Consider the following 27,156-nt stretch of genomic DNA (forward strand, 5'->3'; position numbering starts at 1 on the left):
TGACACCCGTCTCCACCTACTCCATCCTGCCTGCACCCTCTTCTTCACCTCTTTTCTACACTGTCCATTGCTCTGGATGGTTGACCCTAGATATTTGAAGTCATCCACCTTTACGACCTCTACTCCTTGCATCTTCACCTTTCCACCTGCCTCCCTCTCATTCACACACATGTATTCCGTCTTGTCTCTACTGACCTTCATTCCTCTCCTCTCCAGTGCAAACCTCCACCTCTCCAGATTCTCTTCCACCTGCTCTCTACTCTCACCACAGATTACAATGTCATCTGCAAACATCATGGTCCATGGAGCCTCCTGCCTGACCTCATCTGTCAACCTGTCCATCACCATTGCATACAAGAAGGGGCTCAAAGCTGATCCCTGATGTAACCCCACCTTCACCTTGAAACCATTTGTACTCCAACTGCACACCTCACCACTGTCTCACTATCCTCATACATGTCCTGCACCACCCTAACATACTTTTCAGCTACACCTGGCTTCCTCATACAGTACCACAGTTCCTGTCTTGGCACCCTATCATCTGCCTTCTCTAGATCCACAAAGACACAATGCAGCTCCTTCTGACCTTCTCTGTACTTCTTTACCAACACTCTCAATGCAAAAACTGCATCTGTGGTTCTCTTTCTGGGCATGAAACCAAACTGCTGGTCACTGATCTGGACCTCTCGCCTTAGCCTTGCTTCAACAACTCTTTCCCATACCTTCATGGTGTGGCTCATCAACTTTATACCTCTGTAGTTACTGCAGCTCTGCACATCACCCTTGTTCTTAAAAATGGGGACCAGTCCACTGCTTCTCCACTCATCAGGCATCCTCTCACTCTCTGGGATTTTGTTAAACAACCTGGTTAAAAAGTCCACTGCCTTCTCTCCTACACATCTCCATACCTCCACAGGTATGTCATCTGGACCAACTGCCTTTCCATTCTTCATCCTTTTTAAAGCTGCCCTCACTTCCACCTTACTAATTCTCTGCACTTCCTGATCCACTATCTCTCCCCCCGTTGTCCTCCTCTCTCTCGTTTTCCTCATTCATTAGTTCTTCAAAGTACTCCTTCCATCTACTCAACACTCTCTGTTCACTCACTAGTACATTTCCCTCTCTATCCTTTATCAGCCTAACCTGCTGTACATCCTTTCCAGCTCGATCTCTCTGTTTAGCCAAACGATACAAGTCCTTTACTCCTTCTTTACTGTCCAGTCTCTCATACAGCTCATCATAGGCCTGAGCCTTTGCCACCATTCTTTTTGCTATGCGACTAGCCTCACAGAACTCCTGCCTACTTCCTTCATCTCTCTGGTTATCCCACTTTTTCTTAGCTGCCTTCTTCTTCTGAATGCTCTCCTGGACTTCCTCATTCCACCACCAACTTTCCTTGTCTTCTTTCCTCTGACCAGACGAAACACCCAACACATTCTTGCCAGTTTCTCTCACCACCTTAGCTGTAGTTTCCCAGTCCTCAGGTAGCTCCTCACTGCCCCCAAGGGCCTGTTGCAATTTCTCCCTGAACTGCCTGCAACCATCCTCCTCCTTCAGCTTCCACCATCTAATCTTTGGCTCTGTCTTCACTCTCTTCCTCTTCTTTGTTTCTAATCTCATTCTACAGACAACCACCCTATGCTGCCTTGCTACACTTTCCCCTGGCACCACTTGACAATCTCCAAACTCCTTTAGGTGGCATCTCCTGCTAAGGATATAATCCACCTGTGTGCACCTCCCTCCACTCTTGTATGTCACCCTGTGTTCTTCCCTCTTCTGAAAATACGTGTTCACCACAGCCATTTCCATTCTCTTTGCAAAATCTACAACCATCTGACCTTCCGCATTTCTGTCTTTCACACCATACATACCCAGCACCTCTTCATCCCCTCTGTTCCCTTCACCAACCTGACATTGAAGTCTGCACCAATCACTAATCTCTCCTCTCTAGGGACACCATCTACCACCTCATCCATCTTACTCCAAAATTCCTCTTTCTCCTCTAACTGACAACCAACCTGTGGTGCATATGAACTGACCACATTCAAAATTACACCATCAACCTCCAACTTCAGGCTCATGATGCTGTCTGACACTCTCTTTACATCCAGAACACTTTTCCCAAGCTGTTCCTTTAGGATTGTCCCTACTCCATTTCTCTTCCTCTCTACACCATGATAGAACAGTTTGAAACCACCTCCAATGTTCCTGGCCTTGCTTCCTTTCCATCTGGTCTCCTGGACACACAGAATATCTACCTTCCTTCTCTCCATCATGACTGCAAGCTCTCTGCCTTTACCAGTCATTGTCCCCATGTTCAGAGTCCCTACTTTAACCTCCACACTCCTGCCTTTCCTTCTCTCTCGCTGCCGTCTAACCCGCCTTCCTCCTCTCCTCTTTGATGGTCTTCGACCTACAGTAGTCCAATTTCCACCGGCACCCTGCTGGTCAACAGCACCGGAGGCGGTCGTTGTTAACCCGGGCCTCGACCGATCCGGTATGGCAATCATATTTGTGATCCGCATGATAGTTTTGGCACAAGTTTTACGCCGGATGCCCTTCCTGACGCAACCCTCACCATTTATCTGGGCTTGGGACCGGCAGCAGAAGTACACAAAGTACACCCCTAATGGCTGGTTTTGTACTTAATTATATTATTACCTCTAATAATACTGTCTGATACTGCAGTGGTTCATTGGGATGGTCAGGAATGGTGGGTTTACCATAAGGAACCTGCAGACCCCAGTAAAAATTACCTCATAATGGGATCTGTCCATCCAGGCCTGGCATCAAGGGGTGCATGAACAAGCTTAGCCTTGTCCAGCAAACATCTCCAAAGTTCAGTCTTAGAAGTTGGTTGCGCTTCTCACAATCCAAGTATTCCCAAACACATTCGGTGATGTTGTGAAGATTCTGAGCAGCTTCATCAGCAGCTTCTTTGTTTGATTAGGACATCTTGATCTTCTCAGCCGTGTGCAAAACAAACCAAACGTTCCTGAGGGTCGGCACAATGTCATTTTAATGTCAAGTGATTTCTTACTGAACTGACTACTTTCAGGACACTATATGGAGAAAAGTTTTAGGACACCTACACGTTACACCCAGAGGAGCATTGAGGGGCTTTTTCAGGAGGTCCCATTCTTAATCCAAAGGCATTAATATGGAATTTGTCCCCCTTTGCAGCTCTAACAGCTTCCACTCTTCTGGGAAGCTTCTACAAGATTTTGAGAGGGCCTCAAAGGGCTCACATTCTTCAGTCTTCATTCTAGTTCATCTCAAAGGTTGATGGGTTTGAGGTCAGGGCTTTGATCTGAGGTACAGGTTTCTTAAAAAGATTGTTCAGGGACCAAATTTCTCCCGTCGAAAATGACCGGAGGAATGTTCAGAGCTTTCCAACTAACAGCCACAAGTGATGTCAGAATGGACACTTCTCACACAGACACTCACATACAGTACACACAGACTCACATGCTCACAGCCTAATGCATAGTAATATCAGCACAAATAATGGGTCTTAAGGTGACACTGAATTTAAGAGATCAGTAAATTTAAGATGGCAGTGAATGTAAGGTAGAGCAGCATTTAAGGTTTGCACTAAATTTAAGTTGGAATTGCATTTAAGGTAGCACGGAATTTAAAGTGGCAGTGAATTTAACATCAGTAATTTTAGTGGCAGTGAATTTAAGATGGCAGTGGACATATTGCATCAGTAAATTTTTAGGGGGCAGTGAATTTAAGGTATGATCACATTTAAGGTAGCAGTAAATTTAAGGTGGCTGTGGATTTAAGGAAGCAGTGTAAGAAAGCACCTGGCAACACATTACCATCCACCTTGGATACTGTAAGAACCACTTAATAACATCTACACAACAGTTTCACCATTTTAACAGTTTAACATAATTAGCTGGCTTTTTCAAGCCAACTTAAAGTCTTTTAACTGACTTTCCCTTTCTAGTATTCTTTAAAACCTCAGAATGGTGCAATATTACAGATATTTTCCTACATTTATGAGGCTTTAACTTCTACTTCCAATCTCTCCCTCATTCTATCACTCTCTCTAGGTTACGGTTTTGTTGATTTTGACAGTCCTGCTGCTGCTCAGAAAGCCGTGTCATCCCTCAAAGCCACTGGAGTCCAAGCACAGATGGCCAAGGTAGGAGATCTTCACCTCTAACCCCAATTCTGAAACTATGTGGGCATGTCTAGTCAAGAATCTGGTGCAAACTGAGACTCTTCTACAGTTTCTCATTAGGCTGAATGAATAACCGGCTCTAAATGTAGGTATTGTGATATAAACCGAGTCCGTTCTACAGTTTCTCATTAGGCTGAATGAATAACCGGCTCTAAATGTAGGTATTGTGATATAAACCGAGTCCGTTCTACAGTTTCTCATTAGACTGAATGAATAACCGACTCTAAATGTAGGTATTGTGATATAAACCGAGTCCGTTCTACAGTTTCTCGTTAGACTGAATGAATAACCGACTCTAAATGTAGGTATTGTGATATAAACCGAGTCCGTTCTACAGTTTCTCGTTAGGCTTAATGAATAACCGGCTCTAAATGTAGGTATTGTGATATAAACCGAGTCCGTTCTACAGTTTCTCGTTAGGCTGAATGAATAACCGGCTCTAAATGTAGGTATTGTGATATAAACCGAGTCCGTTCTACAGTTTCTCATTAGGCTGAATGAATAACCGGCTCTAAATGTAGGTATTGTGATATAAACCGAGTCCGTTCTACAGTTTCTCATTAGGCTGAATGAATAACCGACTCTAAATGTAGGTATTGTGATATAAACCGAGTCCGTTCTACAGTTTCTCGTTAGGCTTAATGAATAACCGGCTCTAAATGTAGGTATTGTGATATAAACCGAGTCCGTTCTACAGTTTCTCGTTAGGCTTAATGAATAACCGGCTCTAAATGTAGGTATTGTGATATAAACCGAGTCCGTTCTACAGTTTCTCGTTAGGCTTAATGAATAACCGGCTCTAAATGTAGGTATTGTGATATAAACCGAGTCCGTTCTACAGTTTCTCGTTAGGCTTAATGAATAACCGGCTCTAAATGTAGGTATTGTGATATAAACCGAGTCCGTTCTACAGTTTCTCGTTAGGCTGAATGAATAACCGACTCTAAATGTAGGTATTGTGATATAAACCGAGTCCGTTCTACAGTTTCTCGTTAGACTGAATGAATAACCGACTCTAAATGTAGGTATTGTGATATAAACCGAGTCCGTTCTACAGTTTCTCGTTAGACTGAATGAATAACCGACTCTAAATGTAGGTATTGTGATATAAACCGAGTCCGTTCTACAGTTTCTCGTTAGACTGAATGAATAACCGACTCTAAATGTAGGTATTGTGATATAAACCGAGTCCGTTCTACAGTTTCTCATTAGGCTGAATGAATAACCGACTCTAAATGTAGGTGTTGTGATATAAACCGAGTCCGTTCTACAGTTTCTCATTAGGCTGAATGAATAACCGACTCTAAATGTAGGTGTTGTGATATAAACCGAGTCCGTTCTACAGTTTCTCATTAGGCTGAATGAATAACCGACTCTAAATGTAGGTATTGTGATATAAACCGAGTCCGTTCTACAGTTTCTCATTAGGCTGAATGAATAACCGACTCTAAATGTAGGTATTGTGATATAAACCGAGTCCGTTCTACAGTTTCTCATTAGACTGAATGAATAACCGACTCTAAATGTAGGTATTGTGATATAAACCGAGTCCGTTCTACAGTTTCTCATTAGACTGAATGAATAACCGACTCTAAATGTAGGTATTGTGATATAAACCGAGTCCGTTCTACAGTTTCTCATTAGACTGAATGAATAACCGACTCTAAATGTAGGTATTGTGATATAAACCGAGTCCGTTCTACAGTTTCTCATTAGACTGAATGAATAACCGACTCTAAATGTAGGTATTGTGATATAAACCGAGTCCGTTCTACAGTTTCTCATTAGACTGAATGAATAACCGACTCTAAATGTAGGTATTGTGATATAAACCGAGTCCGTTCTACAGTTTCTCATTAGACTGAATGAATAACCGACTCTAAATGTAGGTATTGTGATATAAACCGAGTCCGTTCTACAGTTTCTCATTAGACTGAATGAATAACCGACTCTAAATGTAGGTATTGTGATATAAACCGAGTCCGTTCTACAGTTTATCATTAGGCTGAATGAATAACCGACTCTAAATGTAGGTATTGTGATATAAACCGAGTCCGTTCTACAGTTTCTCATTAGACTGAATGAATAACCGACTCTAAATGTAGGTATTGTGATATAAACCGAGTCCGTTCTACAGTTTCTCATTAGACTGAATGAATAACCGACTCTAAATGTAGGTATTGTGATATAAACCGAGTCCGTTCTACAGTTTCTCATTAGACTGAATGAATAACCGACTCTAAATGTAGGTATTGTGATATAAACCGAGTCCGTTCTACAGTTTCTCATTAGACTGAATGAATAACCGACTCTAAATGTAGGTATTGTGATATAAACCGAGTCCGTTCTACAGTTTCTCATTAGACTGAATGAATAACCGACTCTAAATGTAGGTATTGTGATATAAACCGAGTCCGTTCTACAGTTTCTTATTAGGCTGAATGAATAACCGGCTCTAAATGTAGGTATTGTGATATAAACCAAGTCCGTTCTACAGTTTCTCATTAGACTGAATGAATAACCGACTCTAAATGTAGGTATTGTGATATAAACCGAGCCCGTTCTACAGTTTCTCATTAGACTGAATGAATAACCGACTCTAAATGTAGGTATTGTGATATAAACCGAGTCCGTTCTACAGTTTCTTATTAGGCTGAATGAATAACCGGCTATAAATGTAGGTATTGTGATATAAACTGAGTCAGTTCTACAGTTTCTCATTAGTTATTTTTCCTCCCAGTGTGGCTCGATATATTGCTTTAAATTGATCAGGCAGTTGAGTGGACGCTCTCCTTGGGGTCCTGCTCTGAAATGTCATGGTATTAAACAACAACTTTTTGGATGCAGTGCTGTTTATTGGCTTGTGGATAACAGAACACAAAAGAATATGCTGGACACAAAGGTCAGTTCTGTTCCGGCTGAAAATGATATTCTGTTTGGGAGAACTAAATGAGTTTTCCAGTCGCTGTGGAAGTGGGACAGGAACCTTGCTGAGTCCAAGCTGTGCTAATCCTTTTATTGGAGGTGTTTGAGTTTGTTTTGATCCTTAATGTTCTATATATTGGTTCTGTGGACTGACAAGTATGTACATGAAACAGATCATCAGTTTCGGACTAAAAACTTGCATCTCCAAAACTTTAACTTTACAGGAGATGCAGGGAACTTTCTTAATATTCAAAGCATATTTATCTGAACATTTTTGGATTCAATTTTAACATTTTGGATCGTTCACACTAGTCCATTTGTCATGAAATTTCCATACAATATAAAGAGCAGCTGATGTTTTCACATGTTGTCAAGAAATAAAAATAACATTTTATTCCAACAGCACTAATATGAGAGCTGCATCGGCAAAAATAGCATCTTAATTCTCATTGAAAAATCACTTATTATTAAATTATTCAGCTTATTTCTAGAGACTTTCTACCTCTAAAATGATCTCATGGCACCGGCACGTCATTTTGCTGGTTTCAAGCTCATTTCTTACAACAGGCAAAACTATCTGCCAATTTAGTCATAGGATTTTATTGAATAAAATGACTTAAAATAAGTTTAAAAAAAGTTTGGAAACAAGTTAAATAATCTTAAAATAAGCTTCCAACAATCTCAACAGGAGAAATATTGAATATATCGAATATTCCTTGACCAGATGCTATTTTTTTGCAGTGTGTGGGCAAACTCTGTTTGATTGGGTTCATTTCAAGAGCAACTTCACCCATACATCATTCCCGAGGATCCTAATAGAGCTCAAACTTTCTGTGGAAATCAATCAGTAAAGCAATGAAATGAAGTGTTCATTAAATACAAGAAGGCATTAGAAAGCGACACAGACAGATGGAGACAGAGAAACACTTTTACTGACTCTGAAAAGTCCTGAATATTCCCAAAGGTGGTAACCAAAGCTTCAGCTAGAGACGTGTACCATCATTCATCCTGCTAATATAGCAACCTGAACTGAGCTGAACTGAAATAAGAGCCTGAGATATACGTCTGATTTTGTACAACAGTCTGAGCTTTGCGATGTAAGTTGGTTTTGTTTATCTGAACTGAAAGAGAGGAATGTGGGATAAGAGGTCATTTCTGGCCCACAGAGGACACGATATGTATCTATTCATCTTGTGAAGTGAGATCATTTCGGAGATTATTTTAGCTCAAATATGGCTCCACCAATTGTCTTTACCAGGGGTTACATATGACATTGGTCTCTGCCTTCAATGCACCACCTAGAGATGTCCGACATGTGTTGCATGTTCAGGTCACCACAGCTACACTATGCTGCCAAAAGTATTCGCTTGTCTGGCTTCACACACCACATGATCCATAGGGTTTAATATGGTGTCGGCTCACCCTTTGCAGCTATAACAGCTTCAACTCTTCTGGGAAGGCTTTCCACAAGGGTTAGGAGTGTTTATGGGAATTTCTGACCGTTCTTCCAGAAGCGCATTTGTGAGGTCAGACACTGATGTTGGACGAGAAGGCCTGGCTCACAGTCTCCACTCTAATTCATCCCAAAGGTGTTCTATGGGGTTGAGGTCAGGACTCTGTGCAGGCCAGTCAAGTTCTTCCACACCAAACTGGCTCATCCGTGTCTTTATGGACCTGCTTTGTGCACTGGTGCTCAGTCATGTTGGAACAGGAAGGGGCCGTCCCCAAACTGTTCCCACAAAGTTGGGAGCATGAAATTGTCCAAAATCTCTTGGTGCTGAAGCTTTAAGAGTTCCTTTCACTGGAACTAAGGGGCGGAGCCCAACTCCTGAAAAACAGCCCCACACCATGATCCCCCCTCCACCAAACTTTACACTCGGCACAATGCAGTCAGGCAAGTACCGTCTCCTGGCAACTGCCAAACCCAGACTCATCCATCAGATTGCCAGACGTAGAAGCGTGATTGGTCACTCCAGACAACACGTCTCCACTACTCAGTTGACTGTGGAATATTTAGTAGTGAGGAAATTTCACGACTGGACTTGCTGCACAGGTGGCGTCCGATCACGGCACCACGCTGGAATTCACTGAGCTCCTGAGAGCGACCCATTCTTTCACTAATGTCTGTAGAAGCAGTCTGCAGGCCTAGGGGCTCGGCTTTATACACCTGTGGCCATGGAAGTGATTGAACACCTCAATTCAATGATTTGAATGGGTGAGTGAATACTTTTGTCAGTATAGTGTAACTTCACTGTGATGATTTGGTTGCATCTGGACTGGCTATCCACACATCCATGTGTATACACTTTTCTGTGTTAGTTTTAATCTGTCTGAAAGTAAACAGTTATATAATCTTCAGGCCATGTTCGGTCTGTTGGTGCGAGGTTTTTTGACCGCAGGGTTCACAGAATCACATGTTTAAAAGCTATTCAGCAGTTTTCTTATCAGTTAGTCAATGACATATCCTACAACTCACACCCCACTTTGTTTCCTCCGGGTGTGTTTTTGTTGTATTCCATTTTTGAAAACTGTGTGTATATGACCAAGGAGTTATCAAAGAATTTGTCAATCTAACAGTGAGGAGATGTATGTCCAGAGATGTGTCGCAACTCAGTCTTGTTGGGATTGACCATCAATGCTGATATGCCAGGGGGTGTGGCATTGAAGGGGGAAGAGAAAATGCTGAAGATCATGCATGGATCAGATGCTGATGCTTTCGTTGAAAGCTAATGATTTCATTACCTCTGTTACTAGTTACATTAATGTTGTAGCTCTGCTGCAAATCTAAAGAAGCAAAACATGGACTCTGTATAGGTTTTGTCATTTTTGCAGATTGACTATTGGAATAATGGGTAAAAATGATTTAAGTCAGGCTTAGCCACACACCCCTCTCTACACTGTTATGGTTGGCTTTACCCAATGAGACATTCATGCAACTTTACCTGCTGGAAACCTACATGAAACTAAATTAGCTAAATTGTATTGAGTTGCACAAAACGTCCTGCACCTCACTTAGAACTTATACGCAAAAGTTGAAAGCACATCAACTTCAAGAAAGCAGGCATCATTTTATCTGATTGATTTCCCTGGATTAAAGGACAAGAGAATAAACACAACATGGTTCACTGGGTGGTTGAAAATGCGACCCCTCATCAATATTAGGCGAGGTTAGTAGTTTTTCATTTTTTAGAAGTTCAAACACCTGCTGGTTCTACCATTTATCAAAATCAGGCTGGTAAAAATAGCTGCAGAAGATGTGTTTCACAATAAACCTGCAGTGTTTCTATGACCAGATGAGCAAGAAATCAACGATATTGTCTACCTAAACATTCGTTTTCAAAGACATCACATGCACAGAAATGACAAAAGAGTAAAATTCTATAAATAAGGACCCACACATACGAATATACAGATACAAGATAGAAACGCAAATATAGAAAAAGAACGACGGCTCAGAAATTATATTGGTTTACATATTCAACATACAAATCACATCACATCACAGATGACTGTATACAGTGAAATGATGCCATGTATTCAAATATACCAGCTGCTGATTTGGCTGAATAACTGAATGTGCAGCAGAAATCATGTTCCAGGCAACTCATAACATGCAATTAGTTGCACCTCAGCTGTGGTACCTGCAACTTTGTAGCATTGAGGAAAGTTTTGAAGGGCAGAGAGAGAGAGAGAGAGAGAGAGAGAGAGATGCACCATCTGACTGTGTGTCTCCGATGGCTTCCCCCCCATCTCACTCTTCTAATTACACTTCAATCAACAGCAGCAGCTCAGCATGAGGCAAATTATTCTGCACCAAACTGAGAGAGAAGAGAGATGAGGCATGACACTATCTGTGTCACCGTAAACACAGGCTGAACAAACTCCCAGCTCCTCCCTCTCTCCTTCTCTGTTTCCAGTATTTCTATAGAGATTACTACGTTTATCCTAGTTCAGGAATTTCTCTATACATTCCAGCCCAAACCTGCCACCGCCATGTTTCATGGCCGCTGTAATAAAACCTCTCATCTCGGAAATGATGACCTTGCAGGAGAAGGAAATACAGAACTTTGGGGGGGTGCCAACAGGGACCCTGTGAGCATTTTCAAACGAAAACATAGCCGCAAGCGGCAATTCAGGGGTTCAAGCACTTTTAAGCAATGTTGCCTGACTTAAGATTTAAGTAGACTGAGCTGTGTGATGACGAGTACCAAAAAATGATGTGCGCACTATGACAGATGACTTTTAACCCTTATCCTTTTTAGGACGTATTTATTGATGAATATCGTTTTACAATGTATTTAAACATTTGTCAGTTAGATTTAATGCCAATTTACTAAATTTGGCTGCCAAGTGCATGAAAAAGGTAGAGGAAAATGACTTCATGTGTGGCATGTTTATAGTATGATGAACCCATATATTTTGTATTTATGTTCTTCTGGCTGCAAATTGCTTTAAAATGATGCAATAACTGACTCTATGGTATTATGCACATGTGTATAATAGGCCAATTTTTTGGTCTAATTTTTGGTAATGGTCAGGTCATCATGTGATTATTGACTCATGGAAGAAATGACTAACTTTACAGCAAAATGCCAGCTAATTATGTTTAAATGCTCAAATGAAATGACTTCATTTTTAGTTTTTTTTGGTCTACTTGTTAGTAATGAATATTTTACAAAGTGTGGAATTTAACAATTTGGCAGCTAATCGTGTAAAACGCTGAAATAAAATAAGTTGAAATGAAAAAAGAGGGTTTGATTTAACATTAAGAAATTTGTGGGTTCATTTCAAAACATTCTTCACGGCTTTCGGGAAACCAAGCTTAAGCTAATCATCATCGTTGACCGCTAGTCCAGACAGGGTCACGGTAGCAGTTGGGAGAGCAGAGAATCCCAGATGACCCTGTCCCCCGCAAATTCCTCCAGCACATTCCCGGGGACCCCAAGCTGCTCGCAGACCAACTTGGAGATATGATCCCTCCAGCGGGTCCTAGGGCGACCCCGGGGTCTTGTCCCGGTAGGCCGTGCCTGGAACACCCCCACTGGGAGGCGTCCAGGGGGCATCCGAATCAGATGCCCGAACCACCTCAGCTGGCTCCTCTCAATGCGGAGGAGTAGTGGCTCTACTCCAAGCTCCTCCCGGATGACCGAGCTCCTCACTCTGTCACATAGCATGTAGCCGCCACCTGACGAAGAGGCTCATTTCCGCCGCTTGTATTCGTGATCTCATTCTTTCGGTCATTCCCCACAGCTCATGACCACAGGTGAGGGTCGGGATGTAGAAGGGATGTAGTTGGGATGCTTAAGCTAATCATCTTTAATAAAAAGGATGCTGGCTCTTTTGAGAGTAAACTCTTTGGATCTGTTCTGAGCTCTGACCACCCGGCCACTCACTCCGAACTGAAGCCTGCCGATTATCCATTCGACTTGGAGACCGAGACGGTGTGTCTGAGGCTTAGAACATCACTATCAGCTCCGTCATTCTTCTTCTGTAACACCAGCTTTTATTGTGGATTATAATATTGCTTTTCAAATTGGATTCTGGAGCCCCAGCTTTAGCAGGGTTTTCCAGAGCTGTGAATTTCCTCCTGGGATTCTTCAACAAAGGCTTTGTGATGAGATCTAGATCGTTACAATGTTTTCTGTATTCACGAGCAGACGTGAATGCTAGAATGCTATTATTTCTTTTTCACTGGGTTCTGAAACACTATCACATTTATCTTTTTCACTGGGTTCTAAAATGCTGTCACGTTTCTTTTTTCACTGGATTCTAAACGGCTATTACATTTATCCTGTAACTAGATTCCAGACTTTCTGAGTAAGAGATAGCCAGGATCCAGAACTGATTATCCCACTTCATCCCTTTGAACACGGGAACCCCCCAGAGCCCCCTGCTGTACACCCTGCTGACTTAGGACTACATCACCAAACATCAGAGCAATCACATCCTTAAGTTTGCTGATGACAAACTTAAGGTTTGTAACATCAACTGTACAGTGGTGAAGACAGGGCACATCTTCAGGTTCCTGGGAGTCCACCTCCTCTGTACCTCTGAACACCTCCTCCATAGTGAAGCTCCATACTGCCCTGTTGTGGCTCCACAGCTGAATCAGATCAGTAGGTAATAATAAAATAATCCTCCTCTACAGTAAAATAAAACTCAGCTGATCCTTCAACACAGTTTAACAGTAAATGGTCTTAAACGCTGGAGTTAATGTAGAACTGCTGATTCACCCTTTAACCCTGAAGATCAGCGCAGACGGCTGGTCACCATAGCAACACAGACGACAGTCTCGCCCAGCTAGTAGCTACGAAACGGCAAAGAGAGAGATTTAAGACGAACATCGATGATTTGGCTTATCTGTGATTATAATCACTCCTGGTTTCCTGATACGTTTAATCTGCAACACCAGGTGATCCACCAGCCTTTTGTTTGAATTCTCCCGTTCCACCTTAAATGGTGCAACAGTTACATTCTGGTGCCTCAGTCACCATTAGAGGAAGCTGGCAAATGAAAAGTGACTTCAGCCTCGTAAAAAATAACGAACACCGAGAGAAATTTTTACAAGAAACTGTTCTACTTTTGTGGAAAATTTTCCTGCCAGAGATGTGAGAAAAGCAGCTGAACTAAAGCTTAAAGTAGAGCAAAGTGAATCAGCAATTTTTTGTTCATGTCAATTTTTTATTCTATACTAGTACATTAACACATACTGAGACGTACTGTGGTTGGTTAGTGTAGTGGTTAACACCTCTGCCTTCTACGCTGTAGACTGGGGTTCAATCCCCCACCTGGGTGATACCAACAAGGGTCCTTGCACAAGATTCCTAACACCACCTTCACCTACCTGTGTAAAATGATCAAATGGTAAGTCGCTCTGGATAAGAGTGTCTGCCAAATGCCATAAATGTGAATGTACTTACAGCCATGATGATAAAATGGACATAAAAATGTTGTGCCTCCCAAGGTGCTTTGATTTCTGTTGGCCTGTGAACACCCACCCTCGATGCTTCTACAAAAGCATCATAGAGAGTACCCTCACCTGCAGCATCACTGCCTGGTGTGGAATCTCAGACAGGAAAGCACTGCAGTGGGTAGTGCAGACTGTCCAGTCCATCACTGGGTCAAGCTTCCCTGCTGCTAAGGGCATCTACACCAAGCAGTGTGAAAGGATCAGGAAGGATCACTCTCATCCATCACATGGACCGTTTACACCAACTCCATCTGGAAGAAGACTACAGAGCATCAGGGCCGAGTTCTCCAGACTCAAGAACAGCTTCTTCTTTAGTGGTCAGGCTGCTGAATGGAGCTAACTGAAGAACCTCAGCCAAAACACTCACTTCAGCATCTGCATTCACTTCCTTTACTGTGAAACTGTAACCTCCCTCACTTTATATGCGCAGGCACTTTAATACCACTAGAGACAGTGTACAGTAATCTTTGTGATTGCAGTACAAGACAATAGTTGCAGTACTCAGTGCATTGATAAACAACACACACACACATACGTTTTCACTGTCTATTTAGAGAAGAATGTACTGTATTGTTAAATGCAGCACAGTGTTCTGGAGAAACTCCATTTCATTCCACTCTCAACATATTTGTGAAGAGAAGGAATGACGATAAAGCTCACTTTGACTGTGACTTTGACGGGCACAGCAAAAGGCTGATAGAGTTGTGTAATGTGAAAAAAGCACCTGGTGATTAATGGGCAACAGGTCAGGGTATAACATACATGACTATATAAAATACACCGTATAAATGAGCATCCCATAGAGGCGGAGTCTTTCAGAAAGAAGGATGACGAGGGGTCTCCACTCTGTGAAAGACTGCACCATCAAATAGAGCAACAACTCAAGAAGAACGTTCCTCAACATAAAACAGCAAAGAGCTTCTGCTTTCCATCGTCTACGGTGCAGAATATCATTAAAGACTCAGAGAATCTGGAGAAATCTCTGTCTGTGAGGGACGAGGCTGAACACCAGTATCTGCTGGCCGTGATCTTTGGGCCCTCAGGCAGCACTGCATTAAAAACAGACATGGTTCTGTAGTGGAAATCACTGCATGGGCTCAGAAACACTTCTGAAAACCACTGACTGTGAACACAGTTCATCACTGCATCCACAAACGCTGTTAAACTCTAAAACACAAAGAAGAACCCAAATATAAACAGGATCCAGAAACAGATCCATGTGCTGCCGTCCAGACGACGTCTTTTTCAGGGAAGGCCTTGATTATTTCAGCAGGACGATGTCAAACCACATTCTGCATGTATTACAGCAGCACTGCTCCGTATTAAGAGTCCATGGGCTAAACTGACCTGCCTGCAGTCCAGACCGGTCACCACTGAGAACATTTGGCACATTATGAAATGAAAAGCATGACAAAGGAACCCCTGAAACTGATGAGCAGCTGAAATCCTGAATCAAACAAGAACAGAAAAAATTTCACTTTCAGAGCTACAGCAGCGTCTCCTCAGTTCCCAAACACTTACAAACATTGCATTTTGATTTATGAACATTTTTGCACTTGTAGAATGCTCTTACATTTATCTGGTTCACTGGATTCTAGAATGCCCTTCCATGTATTGTTTTCACTGGGTTCTAGAATGATGCCGTATCTTTTTCATTGGGTTCTAGAATGCTATCACATTTATCTTTTTCACTGGGCTCTAGAATGCTCGTACATTTATTACATTTATTACACAATCCCAGCTTTTTCTCTCGGTTCTTGAATGTCGGCTTCTCAGTGACTTCAAGGCAGGTGTGGCTGTAATCTGCTCTGTCAGGTTTGGCAGCTGCTGAGGTGGCCTGAGCCTTAGAACCGAAGCCTGTGTAACAGTTTTACACTGCAGTTATTTTCTTTACCGCGGTGTGTTCTGGATAACAGAGGCAATGAAATGACCTTGTGTCAGCTCTCTAATACGAAATGCAAATGAGATGCTAATCTCATGTAAATCTTTTCAAAATCCATATCCTGTAGCCGAGGTCACAGAAGAGGCGCTTATGTTCATAACAGCCAGGTTGTAGTGGTGGAGGTTTCTCCAGGCTGGTTTAAGACCACCCATCAGAATGAGGCTCTGAGGGGCTGCTGGCCTTTCATGCTGAAGTGAGGGTTATGTTCCAGACTCTAGTGCCTTTATCTCAGTGCTGTGATTGGAGCAGACTGGCGTGAAGAGAATAAGGAGCTCTCTTTCACTGAGACACCCCATTACAGACAGATATTACTGGAGATATATTTTGGAATATATTGATAAAACAGTGGAATATGTTTCATTTTTACAGGAACAGTCGTTTCATAAGTTCAAGACAAAGACTGTGATTGTTCCGAGTCCAAACCACCAAGACTGACCTTCAGATTTGTGGAAAAATGAGCAGATTTCTTTCAAAAACTGAAAGTCGGTCTCCTGAAAAGTTGAAACTGAAAGTAGACGCACTGAAGTTTGTGATATCGGTTTTGGCTGTTGAGGTTACAGAATACTGGACTGGGTCATTCAGGTTGACTCACTAGTCTCACTCCAGTTACCTTAATATCTCTCACTAGTCTCACTCCAGCTACCTTAATATCTCTCACTAGTCTCACTCCAGCTACCTTAAAATCTCACTCTAGTCTCACTCCAGCTACCTTAAAATCTCTCACTAGTCTCACTCCAGCTACCTTAAAATCTCACTCTAGTCTCACTCCAGCTACCTTAAAATCTCACTCTAGTCTCACTCCAGCTACCTTAAAATCGCTCACTAGTCTCACTCCAGCTACCTTAATATCTCCCACTAGTCTCACTCCAGCTACCTTAAAATCGCTCACTAGTCTCACTCCAGCTACCTTAAAATCGCTCACTAGTCTCACTCCAGCTACCTTAAAATCGCTCACTAGTCTCACTCCAGCTACCTTAAAATCTCTCTCTAGTCTCACTCCAGCTACCTTAAAATCTCACTCTAGTCTCACTCCAGCTACCTTAAAATCTCACTCTAGTCTCACTCCAGCTCCCTTAAAATCTCTCACTAGTCTCACTCTAGCTACCTTAAAATCTCTCACTAGTCTCACTCCAGCTACCTTAAAATCTCTCTCTAGTCTCACTCCAGCTACCTTAAAATCTCTCTCTAGTCTCACTCCAGCTACCATAAAATCTCTCGCTAGTCTCACTTCAGGCATCTAAAAAACTCACTCCATTGTCACTCCAGACAACTGAAAATCTCACTCCAGGCTCACTCTAGATACCTGACAATCTCACTCCAGACTCACTCTGGATCTCTGAAAATATCACTTTATTCTCACTCCAGCCACCTGAAAATCCCTGTCTTGTCCCGGTCCAGCCAACTGAAAACCTCATTCCATTATTAGTCTAGACACTTGGAAATTTCACTCCAGCCTCACTCTAGATAACTCAAAATCTCATTCTAGTCTCACTCCAGCCACCTGGAAATCTGACTCCAGTCTCACTCCAGCCACCTGGAAATCTGACTCCAGTCTCACTCCAGCCACCTGGAAATCTCACTCCAGTCTCACTCTAGCCACCTGAAAATCTCACTCATTCCAGCAACTGGAAAATCTCACACCAGCTACCTGAAAAATCTCACTCCATTGTCAGTCTGACACCAGTCTCACTCCAGGCACCTGGAAATCTGACACCAGTCTCACTCCAGCCCCCTGAAAATCTGACTCCAGTCTCACTCCAGGCACCTGGAAATCTGACACCAGTCTCACTCCAGCCCCCTGAAAATCTGACTCCAGTCTCACTCCAGGCACCTGGAAATCTGACACCAGTCTCACTCCAGGCCCCTGAAAATCTCACTCCAGTCTCACCCCAGCCACCTGAAAATCTGACTCCAGTCTAACTCCAGCCACCTGAAAATCTTACCCCAATCACCTGAAAATCTCACTCCAGTCTCACTCCAATCACCTGAAAATTTGACTCCAGTCTCACTCGAGCCACCTGAAAAACATACAGTACTGACATGTATACTACACCAGTGGCTCTCAGATATGTGTATTATATTACTGCATTTTTCTCAACATTTTCAGACCCAAAAATGTGTATTATTCTCTTCAGTTTCACTCAACTCATATATCACACCTCACAACCATGTTCACTACTTCTAAGTTACAATTAAACATACACATTACATCACACACGTCCTGTTGGAGTTTATAATGGACTCTAGCTGTTCAGGGCAGCTCTAAGTGCCCATTACCGCCCCCCCCCCCCCCCCCCCCCCCAACATACACATATAATGAGCTGATGGCCTATTAGCGCTTAAACACCTGGTAAGACCAGGCTCATTTACTCACTGTGTGGCTTCTTTACAAGCCAGCCTTCTCTGTCGTTTATATGTGTGTGGATGACAGAGAGACAGAGAAGGTGAAACTCAAGACCTTTACATGCTGAGTGATTCATTATCGTGATTTATTCAGACATCAATAAATTAATTACAGCATGTGTATAATTAATGATATCTTCCCCACCAAATGTTTTTTTCAGATGCAGAAAATACCACATTATTTTTTTATTTGCCCTTTATTTGAAACTTTTGCTGGCACGATGAACTCTCTGACCTCACACGCTCATCTCTGGTGCTGGAATCGATTAGTATCTGATAAAAGCAGCTAAAGCTGAGCTATGAAGATCCAAGTTAAATGGAAAACCTCTCACAGGTCCAGCTTCTGATTAAAGCAAGGAGGCTCTCCACACTACTATTACGTTTCCCAAATGAAAAGTAGCCCATTGTCACCATTTGCTTGTTCTGTGAGGAGCAAATGAGGTCTTATTTGCACTCGAAGACATTCCCCTCATCTGGTTTGTGCTTCGTTTTGTGTGGAGCTGTATCTCCCAAAGCAGTTCCACATGGGTTGTGGAGATCTGAGTGAGTGAAAGAGCTCAAGGTTTCAGCCCCAAGAAGCCGAAAAACACCCAGCTCTCCTTCTGCTTTCCCAAAATGGAAGACATTGTGCAGAATGTCACAATGTTTAAATGTCACAATGTTTAAAAATGATGTTCACTCTGATTGGCTACTTCTTTCTTTCTGTAGGTACAGATGTTTTTTTGGAGAGTAACTTAGAAGTAAAAGCATGAATGTATGTAGAGCTACATCAAGGACATGGGTTAATTTTGGAGAATGAAAATGAGAAGATGAGATTGGAGTGAGCATTTCTTGGCCACTGTATAATTGATAGAGCCATTATAATTCCTTAGAATTTGACTCATTTACTTCACTTCAAAATCATAGAAAGAAAAAAAAGGAATTGAAAAGGTGTTCCACAGGGGTCAATTCTGGGACCACTATTGTTTACACAATTATGAGTAAAGGTGTCCAACGTTTTGACTGTGTGTACACATTGCTGTTTTGGTAATGCCTGTGACATCCATGCTGCTGAACGGAGCCAGGAAAAAGGAGAGAAAGAGAGCGGGAGGTCAGGTGGATAGCTGGATGAATGTGTATGTGTTCAGGATAATTGAGGGTCGTTTCCACAGGGCATCATATAAACCCCAGTTGGGTTTTAAATGGACTTGTATTAGCCAAACATCTGCCCCCTGTCCCAGCCTCCCTCAAATCATTTATCCCAACATGTTTACTTATTTATTTTTAGCACTGCACTGCAACACACAAGAGGTGAAAGACAGAATGAAGAAAGAAAGAAATAAAGACCGAGAAAGAAACAAAGAAAGGCAAGCAGACAGACTGACTCATCTTTGACCTGCAACTCTCCTCAGGAGCTTGTTCGTGATGTGTAATTAGCCAGCTCTCGTTAAAGCCCTTCGTTAAGGTCCTCATCAGAGCCGACCTTGAATCCGGAAAACAATCATAAACAAAACGGCCCGCGGCGTCCGGGGGCGGAAGTTTCTTTTCTTAATAAATATTTTGCCCAAGAATGAAAGTAAGGGGAGGGGAAGATTAATACTGGAACGCTGAGGAGAGTGTACACACACAAACAAGAGGGTGAGGAAATTAATGAGTTTGTTGGTGGTGGCAGGGGAGCAAATACTAGCAGCACTAATTACATTCACTAACACAGAGTCAGAGGCAAGAAAGCTTCAAGGAAAAACACATAAGAACTTTTCCTAAATTCTGGAAAGCAGTATTTGAGGGGTTGCTAGTGATCCTAGTACTCCACCTGTGATCATTGTTTCCACTTGTTAATAAAATATTGCTAGCTGCTCTAATTTGGCTTCTGATGGCATCTTATGCAGGCATAAGTGACAATTTGGATCAGGGCTGTATGACTTGCTGTGAAAGTTATTAAAGATATTTCTCATGAAGGAGCTTTCTTTTCTGTCTTATTGATCTCAAATATCAATCCATCTCTAATGTCTGGTGCTGATTTTGAACATGCTGCTCATTGGTTTCAGATTTCCATCCCTATTCCATCACACTCATTCTCATTTCCTGGAGATTGCAAAGGTGTGCCACAAGGGTCAATTCTAGGTTCAATACAATTTGTCTTAATGGCTTTTTATTAATGAAGTACAAGGAGTGAAACACTCCACACCACAACATGCAGCAAATTCACTTTCTCCATATAAGGCGTACCAACTTGATTGATCAAGTTTTTTTTTTCCCAAGCCCTATCACGTCTGATTAAAGTCATCAGGTTAATTATCAAACCCTTCATGAGCTGCTTCAGGACTTTTGAGTGGGTCCCCATGACAGTAGTTTGAAAACCCTGTGCTAAGAAATGCGAACAAAAGTCATCGAAACTTGTTTTTTCGGCTTAGCTCTTGCTCCCTGGTGGAAATGTCCTGTCGCTGCCTTGCATGCTTTCCTCTCCAATTAAGCGGCGTCATCTGATTCTAATTACACTAATTACAGCAGTGGGGAATGCTGGAAAGCAAAGGAATCTCCATGAGTGGCCACATGAGGCCCGGTGCCTGCCAGCAACAGCAACAACGACACAAATATCACACAACTACAGGCATTACTGTTCCAAAGTCTCCTTGCTGAATTTCAATCAAAGAGAGCTTTTCTGTAATTTAGAACTCAAGACCACTGAACACGCACTGATGGGCATGAATTTGTAAAGAGGCAAGAGAGAGATGATCCCCCAGCCTAAGAGCTGGATTAGTGAAGCAGGCCTGTTTACTTCAATTGTAATACATTTTCTTTCCTTAAACATAGTCTCAGAGAAAGGAAGAGTGGGACTTTCGGGTATGGCCTGCTTTGATTTCACCCTTCCAGTCTATACCAAAATAGTCAAGCAAATACATCAGACTCTCCCAACCCAACATAATGAAGTAAATTTATACTTTTGATTAATAAATTCTATCAAGTCAGTTTTAAGTCCTGGTGACCATATGGACAGAATTTACTCCACAATGTCCTCTGTTTTGGTCTCCAGGTTTCTTAATGGCATCTTCATGATCCTTCTGATTGTGTCCATGCATCCATTCATCCTGTTGCTGGTCATCCTCTTCCTCTTTCACCTTCAACTTTTCCAAGCATAAATGTCTTTTTCAAAGTAATGATTCTTTTCATAAAATGTCCAAAATAACAGCTTTAGTTTGGTTACATGGGCTTCGAGTGAGAGTTGAGGCTGGATTAGGTAAAAATATTAATATTTTTCCTGTCCTGCTCTTTTATCGTCTGGATTTCCCGCCGATAAGGAAACTCAGAAAACAGTCTGGACAGTTCTGACCTTTGTTTTTAAAGACGTCATTGCATTTCAAGATCTTTTGAAATCCTTTCATTCTTGTTCCGCTGAGTGCCAATGTCTGTCGATCTTCACCTTTATAGTCATACTTTCCACCCGAAGGTAACGTTAGTGGTATTTTCCATTGTGATCACCTTAGTTGCTTTATGTCTAGTTAAAGTCTTATCTTTTCATTCATTTGTTCCTTACGTTCTTTATAAAAACTTTCTGCTATGAGTGCCTGTCATCTGCATGTGGAAGGTTGAATAAGTATGGGGACAGCAGGCAGCCTTGTCTTACATTTAAACCATCCATGAAGGGAAACACCACATACACACACACTAGGGGGCAGTGAGCACACTTGCCCAGAGCGGTGGGCAGCCCTATCCACGGTGCCCAGGGAGCAATTGGGGGTTAGGTGTCTTGCTCAAGGACACCTCAGTCATGGACTGTCAGCACCGGGGACCGAACCGGCAACCTTCCGGTCACAGGGCCAGTTCCCTAACCTCCAGCCCATGACTGCCCCCGATGTGTGCCAATGTGGGAGCAGTCTGCTTGTCTACGTGGACGTTTCTCAGACCAATGAGATGCTCTGGTATGGCCAACAGTTATAGACATTATTATGCCAGACAACTCTGAGTAATAAGCATTATTCAGAGCTATTTATCTGTCAATTTGAATAACTCTATATTTTCCATCATTTCTCATTTTGATCTTAAGGCTGTGAATAAACATGAAGATGTTCTTCATGTTAAAGATTTTGTCAAAGCTAGGCTTCACCAGACAGGAGAAAAGGTGGAATGGAAATGGTTTTAAACAGCAGGAAAGTTATAAAGAGACAAGGTTTAGTGCGTCCTGATGAGGGTGTTTTACTTTGTCAAGTTGAACTACGCAGGGACGCAAAATCGCTGCTGTCAGGAGAAAATCTCGTATCTCCATTAAAGACCTATTGTTCTTTACTTTGTGTGTAAATTTCATACAGTGCAAAATACAATGCACAACCATGGACAAGGCTGGGCCAAGGAGGGGACACATACAGACAAGGAACAGCTGGGCATGGTTACAATCAGGAGGGTCTTACCATTGAAGCCAGGTGAGGGGTGTGACAAGTGGGCGGAAGTAGGGTGGAGCAAAGGAAACAAAACAAAGGCACATGGCAAAGAAGGAAAGATAAAAGCAGAAAAGGAGAAACCAAGGAGATGAAGGATCAGTGGGACAGTGGATAGCACTGTTGCCTGACAGCAAGAAGAGCCTGGGTTTGATTCGGTCCCTTCTGTGTGAAGTGGGTGCTCTGGTTTACTCCCACAGTCCGAAGACATGCATTCGGGCCGATTGGACACACTAAATTGCCTGTGTGTGTGAAAGTATACGTCTGTCTGTCTGCCCTGTGATGGACCGGCGACCTGTCACAGGGTGTATCCTGCCTTCTGCCCGATGACAGCTGGAATAGGCTCCAGCTCTTCCTGCAACCTATAAATTAGAAAATGTGTGTGTTTATAAAAAGTGCACAATATATTTGTTTATCCTCAACAGCATTCTGACATGTGATCCGGCAGAGGTTTGAAGTCTGGTAGACCAACCGGGAAATCTGCCTGCTGTGTGGAATATTTAACTAGTATTTTGACATGAATTAAATTAAATTTGAAAAGAAAGATTTTTGCGTGATGCCTGGAAAAAAATCAATGTTGGGTCTATTCCCTAAACACCGCGGTGCTTCAGTGCGGCGCCTGGGATGACTGTGTGAAAGCACTGACCGGTTATCTTGGGAGCCGGAATGACAAGCAAGACTTCCTGCGTCGCTCATGCCATGCGGGCTAACGGGCCTAGAAGCTAGATAATTACAGATAACAAATAAGACTTAAATAATATGTCAATAGTTCATTTGTGCACCATAAATCCATCGGTGTTCCCTAAAACCCATGTGAAGCTCAAGTTTCTTGGCCGCTCTGGATATTATGGAACTAAATAGCTACAAATTGACTATATAGAGTGATCCACTGTAGCGCTGACTGGATTCTGGTTCTGCAACGCCTGTTGTCCTTTACCATTATTATATTTCATACATAATAGCTTTAAAGGTTTTGCCTTTAGACCTGGATGGGTGCAGGATCATATCCGATCTCAGATCTGCTCCGTTCATTTTAGCTCCATATTTGAACCCGGGCTTATTTCGGCTAACTAAGTTAGCCAGTTAAGATGAGCCAGGCCCCCCTCTCATTTAGCATGTGTAGGGAATATTATGAAAATGTGAACTTCAAAAGAACCGCCGGCACGCCATTAGCCACCTCAACGCCCAGCAATCATAATTATTCACTGTAGCTTGTTGTTTGTGCATCATTTGAAATTTCCATATCAGGCCTGAATCTGTGGATCAGTGTCAGAAAGCGTTTCCCTCACTTCTTTAATGCTGAGCTGGAAGGCTGGGATAATTAGGTTTAGGGCCGTGTGCGCTGAGGAGAGTTCATTTTTGAGCTGGTGGGAGTTTTTCATCTTCCTGGTGACATCTACTATTTATGAGCTCCTCGGCTAATCAGCTAATGCAGAATTACACACGCCACGAGTGCCAGCGCTTAGCCTTTAATGGCGTTTAGCTCCTCCGCCGTGTCTATCCGAGGCTGTGAGCTTTGTGCCTGCAGGCTCAGGTAATCAAACCATAATCATATCCTCAACATCACATGTGCTCCCGCTAATCTGATTCCTCACCACTGAATCTCTAATAAACAGCAAATTGAATGATTGCACGTCGGAATTCCGGAACGCTGATTTCTTTTCCCAGCATGAAACTGCATCAATGATCCACGTCCGTGTGGTGTTTTCAGTAATGAGCGCTTTAGGCCTGGCTTTCTTTCAACCCCAGAGCGCATGAATGACTCTTTCTTTGATTAGGACATCATTTATGGCTAACTGGCTCATCAGCGTCCACAACAAAACCTGCTCCTGGAAACCGGAGCTTCAGAAAGACTGAAGCTGGAACGTTCCTCCTTTCCGTCTCTCTGCTCGTTTAAAGCTGCGCTTCTCACCGGCATCGCGCCATGCTCTGTTTTGTAATTGCTACTCTGTAATTGCTTTTCCTATAAGTGGGATGCAAACAGAGAGATTCTGAGTCGGTTCGGTGTGAAGCGGTCCAGATGTCTTTACAGTGGTGGTGATGGGAACCAGGCGTCGCCATGACTACAACACAGATATAGACACTTTATTTACCATCCAGAACCACCAGAGAACCTACACGAGTCTTCTGAGCTTATATGGAATGTTGATGATGGAAAACAGTGGAAAATCTGGAATAATGAGTTTTCTTTGGGGACTATTTTGCCGCACAGCGCCCTGCATGTCTCCCTCCACCATGAATGGAGTTGAAGTTCTCTAAACTCTCATAAAACAGCGTCTCAGTCATCAGGCAGTGAATTCAGAACCAGTTCATGTAGGAACTTTCTGTGAGGAGCTTTTAGAGGGACGTCTGGTTCCCATCACCACCACTGGGAACAGTTCTGACTCTAGAACTGAGCGTTTCACACCAAACCGCTCTGAACGACTGTTTTTACATCGAAACCATTTAATGGAATTTCCTTTAACAGATAAATGACAATAAATATAACCAAGATTATTATATAATTAATAATATTTACTTGTGTTTTTCAGTTTACATTGATTTTGAGTGTTAAAATATCTGATATTAAATATGTAACTCAACTTGTAGTTCAAACTTAAACCCGTCTTGCTCTGTGTCAGAGTTTTAGCACTGAGCCTGAATCCGAGGACAGAAAATCAATAAAATACATGGCTTTTACTCATAATAACCAACAGAATGAATCACCATCAAAATCAGCGCACAGACACTCCAGACTAACCATTTCTGAACAGGTGTCTAAGGTAACACTTGTTTTGTGTGGACAAGTGTAATTGTAATTGACCCAAAAAAACAAAAAAATCCCCCAAATTTCTAGGGTTCTATGGGTTCTAAGGGTTCTAAGGGTTAATTGCAGTGGTGGACAGTAACTGAGTAACTCAGTAAATGTAATGAGTTTCTGTACTTTTAGTATTTTTGGTGTATCTGTACTGAAGTTTCTCCGTTCTGGGCGACTTTTTCCTTTCACTCCACTACATTTCAGAGTCTAATATCCGACTTTTTCCTCCTACATTTTGAGAAATCTGTCGTTCCTTTTGGTTTCTGTGTGTATAAAAACGTCACATGTCAAAACGAAAGAAGCGCAAAGCCAGAGCACCAATCAGGGCCCAGCGGTCACTTTGTTTAGAGCTGGTTTTGACCTGTTGGTCAGACCGACCCAGTGCAGCACGCGGTTCAACGTCAGCGCAGCAGCGTAAAACTTTGGGAGAGTCTGTTCAACATAAATGATGAACTAACCTAACTTTGTGTAAATAGAGCTCAATATAGAAATATGTCCACATATGCAGTCGAGACTGACGCGGCTTTTTTCTGAATTTCTACAAACACCATTTCATTTTATAGTAAATGAGTTTGGGCTGGTTTATGTTTATGAACAGACGCCTACAGATCAACATAGTAAAGGAGCTCATCTGTGATCCTGAGTTTAAAGCCAGTTTTTATTCAACTTAAACTTGGAACTAAGTTGTAAATAAATCTGAAACTGAAACTTTGCTTGTGTGTAAAAAGTGATTTCAGAGCCACTCGGTTCTCCCTGATGGAAACTGTTTACCTTCAGTGTTTTGTGCTTCTGATCATTTTAATAGACGTCAGCGTCACTAATTAATGACCTTCTATTAAAAGACTGGTTTACCAAGAGAGACGCTGGAGGACTTTCACCTGAAATGAGTTCATGAAGCCAGTCTGGTTATAAAAATGATAACAGGACATCAGAGCCAGAATTCCTCTTTTAGTACTTTTACTTTATACTTAAGTACATTTGAAGGGAAATACTTTAGTACTTTTACTCCAGTGGAGGTCTAAAGGAGGAACTTCTACTTTTACTGGAGGAATATTTTACCTTGGGGGTCTTGACTTTAACTCAGGTACATGGTTTGTGGTTCAGACTGATCCTTGGTGCAGGTCTAAGCCTGAGTGTTTCAGCTCAGCTACTGAGGCCGCCGTGAGTTACAGCAGGTCAGCAACTCTTAGCGGCTGTAGTTTTGGTCAGCGATAGTAAATGAGGTCATTTCATGTGAATTATGTCACTGAAACGAGTGGAGAAACTGTAGAAAGTGCAGGTTCTAAATATTCAGTCCACCCCACCTTAGCGTTAGTCAGGAGGAGAGGAGGTATTTTATTATGATTGGATTTTGATGAAACGCCACAGTCTGAGTTAGTCAGTGTGTGTGTATTAATTTCCCTGTAGTTCTCTCTAAGAACCCCTACAGAGTGTGTGTGAGTGTGTGAGTGTGTGTGTGAGTGTGTGTGAGAGTGTGTGTGTGTGAGTGTGTGTGTGTGTGTGAGTGTGTGTGTG

The 27,156-nt window shown here is 42.3% G+C and overlaps 1 protein-coding gene across 3 annotated transcripts in view; it reads left to right on the forward strand.

The window, feature by feature from the left end:
- LOC108415046 (RNA-binding motif, single-stranded-interacting protein 3-like) overlaps positions 1–27,156 on the forward strand; it is a 128,200-nt gene that overhangs the window by 47,577 nt on the left and 53,467 nt on the right. For all 3 annotated transcript variants that reach the window (XM_037542390.1, XM_037542388.1, XM_037542389.1), the window contains exon 4: positions 4,062–4,153. In XM_037542390.1, the coding sequence (XP_037398287.1) occupies positions 4,062–4,153 (92 nt within the window). The remainder of the gene's footprint in view (positions 1–4,061; positions 4,154–27,156) is intronic.

Source organism: Pygocentrus nattereri, chromosome 11 (assembly GCF_015220715.1).
Source record: "Pygocentrus nattereri isolate fPygNat1 chromosome 11, fPygNat1.pri, whole genome shotgun sequence".
In the NCBI taxonomy this organism is placed as follows: Eukaryota; Metazoa; Chordata; class Actinopteri; order Characiformes; family Serrasalmidae; genus Pygocentrus; species Pygocentrus nattereri.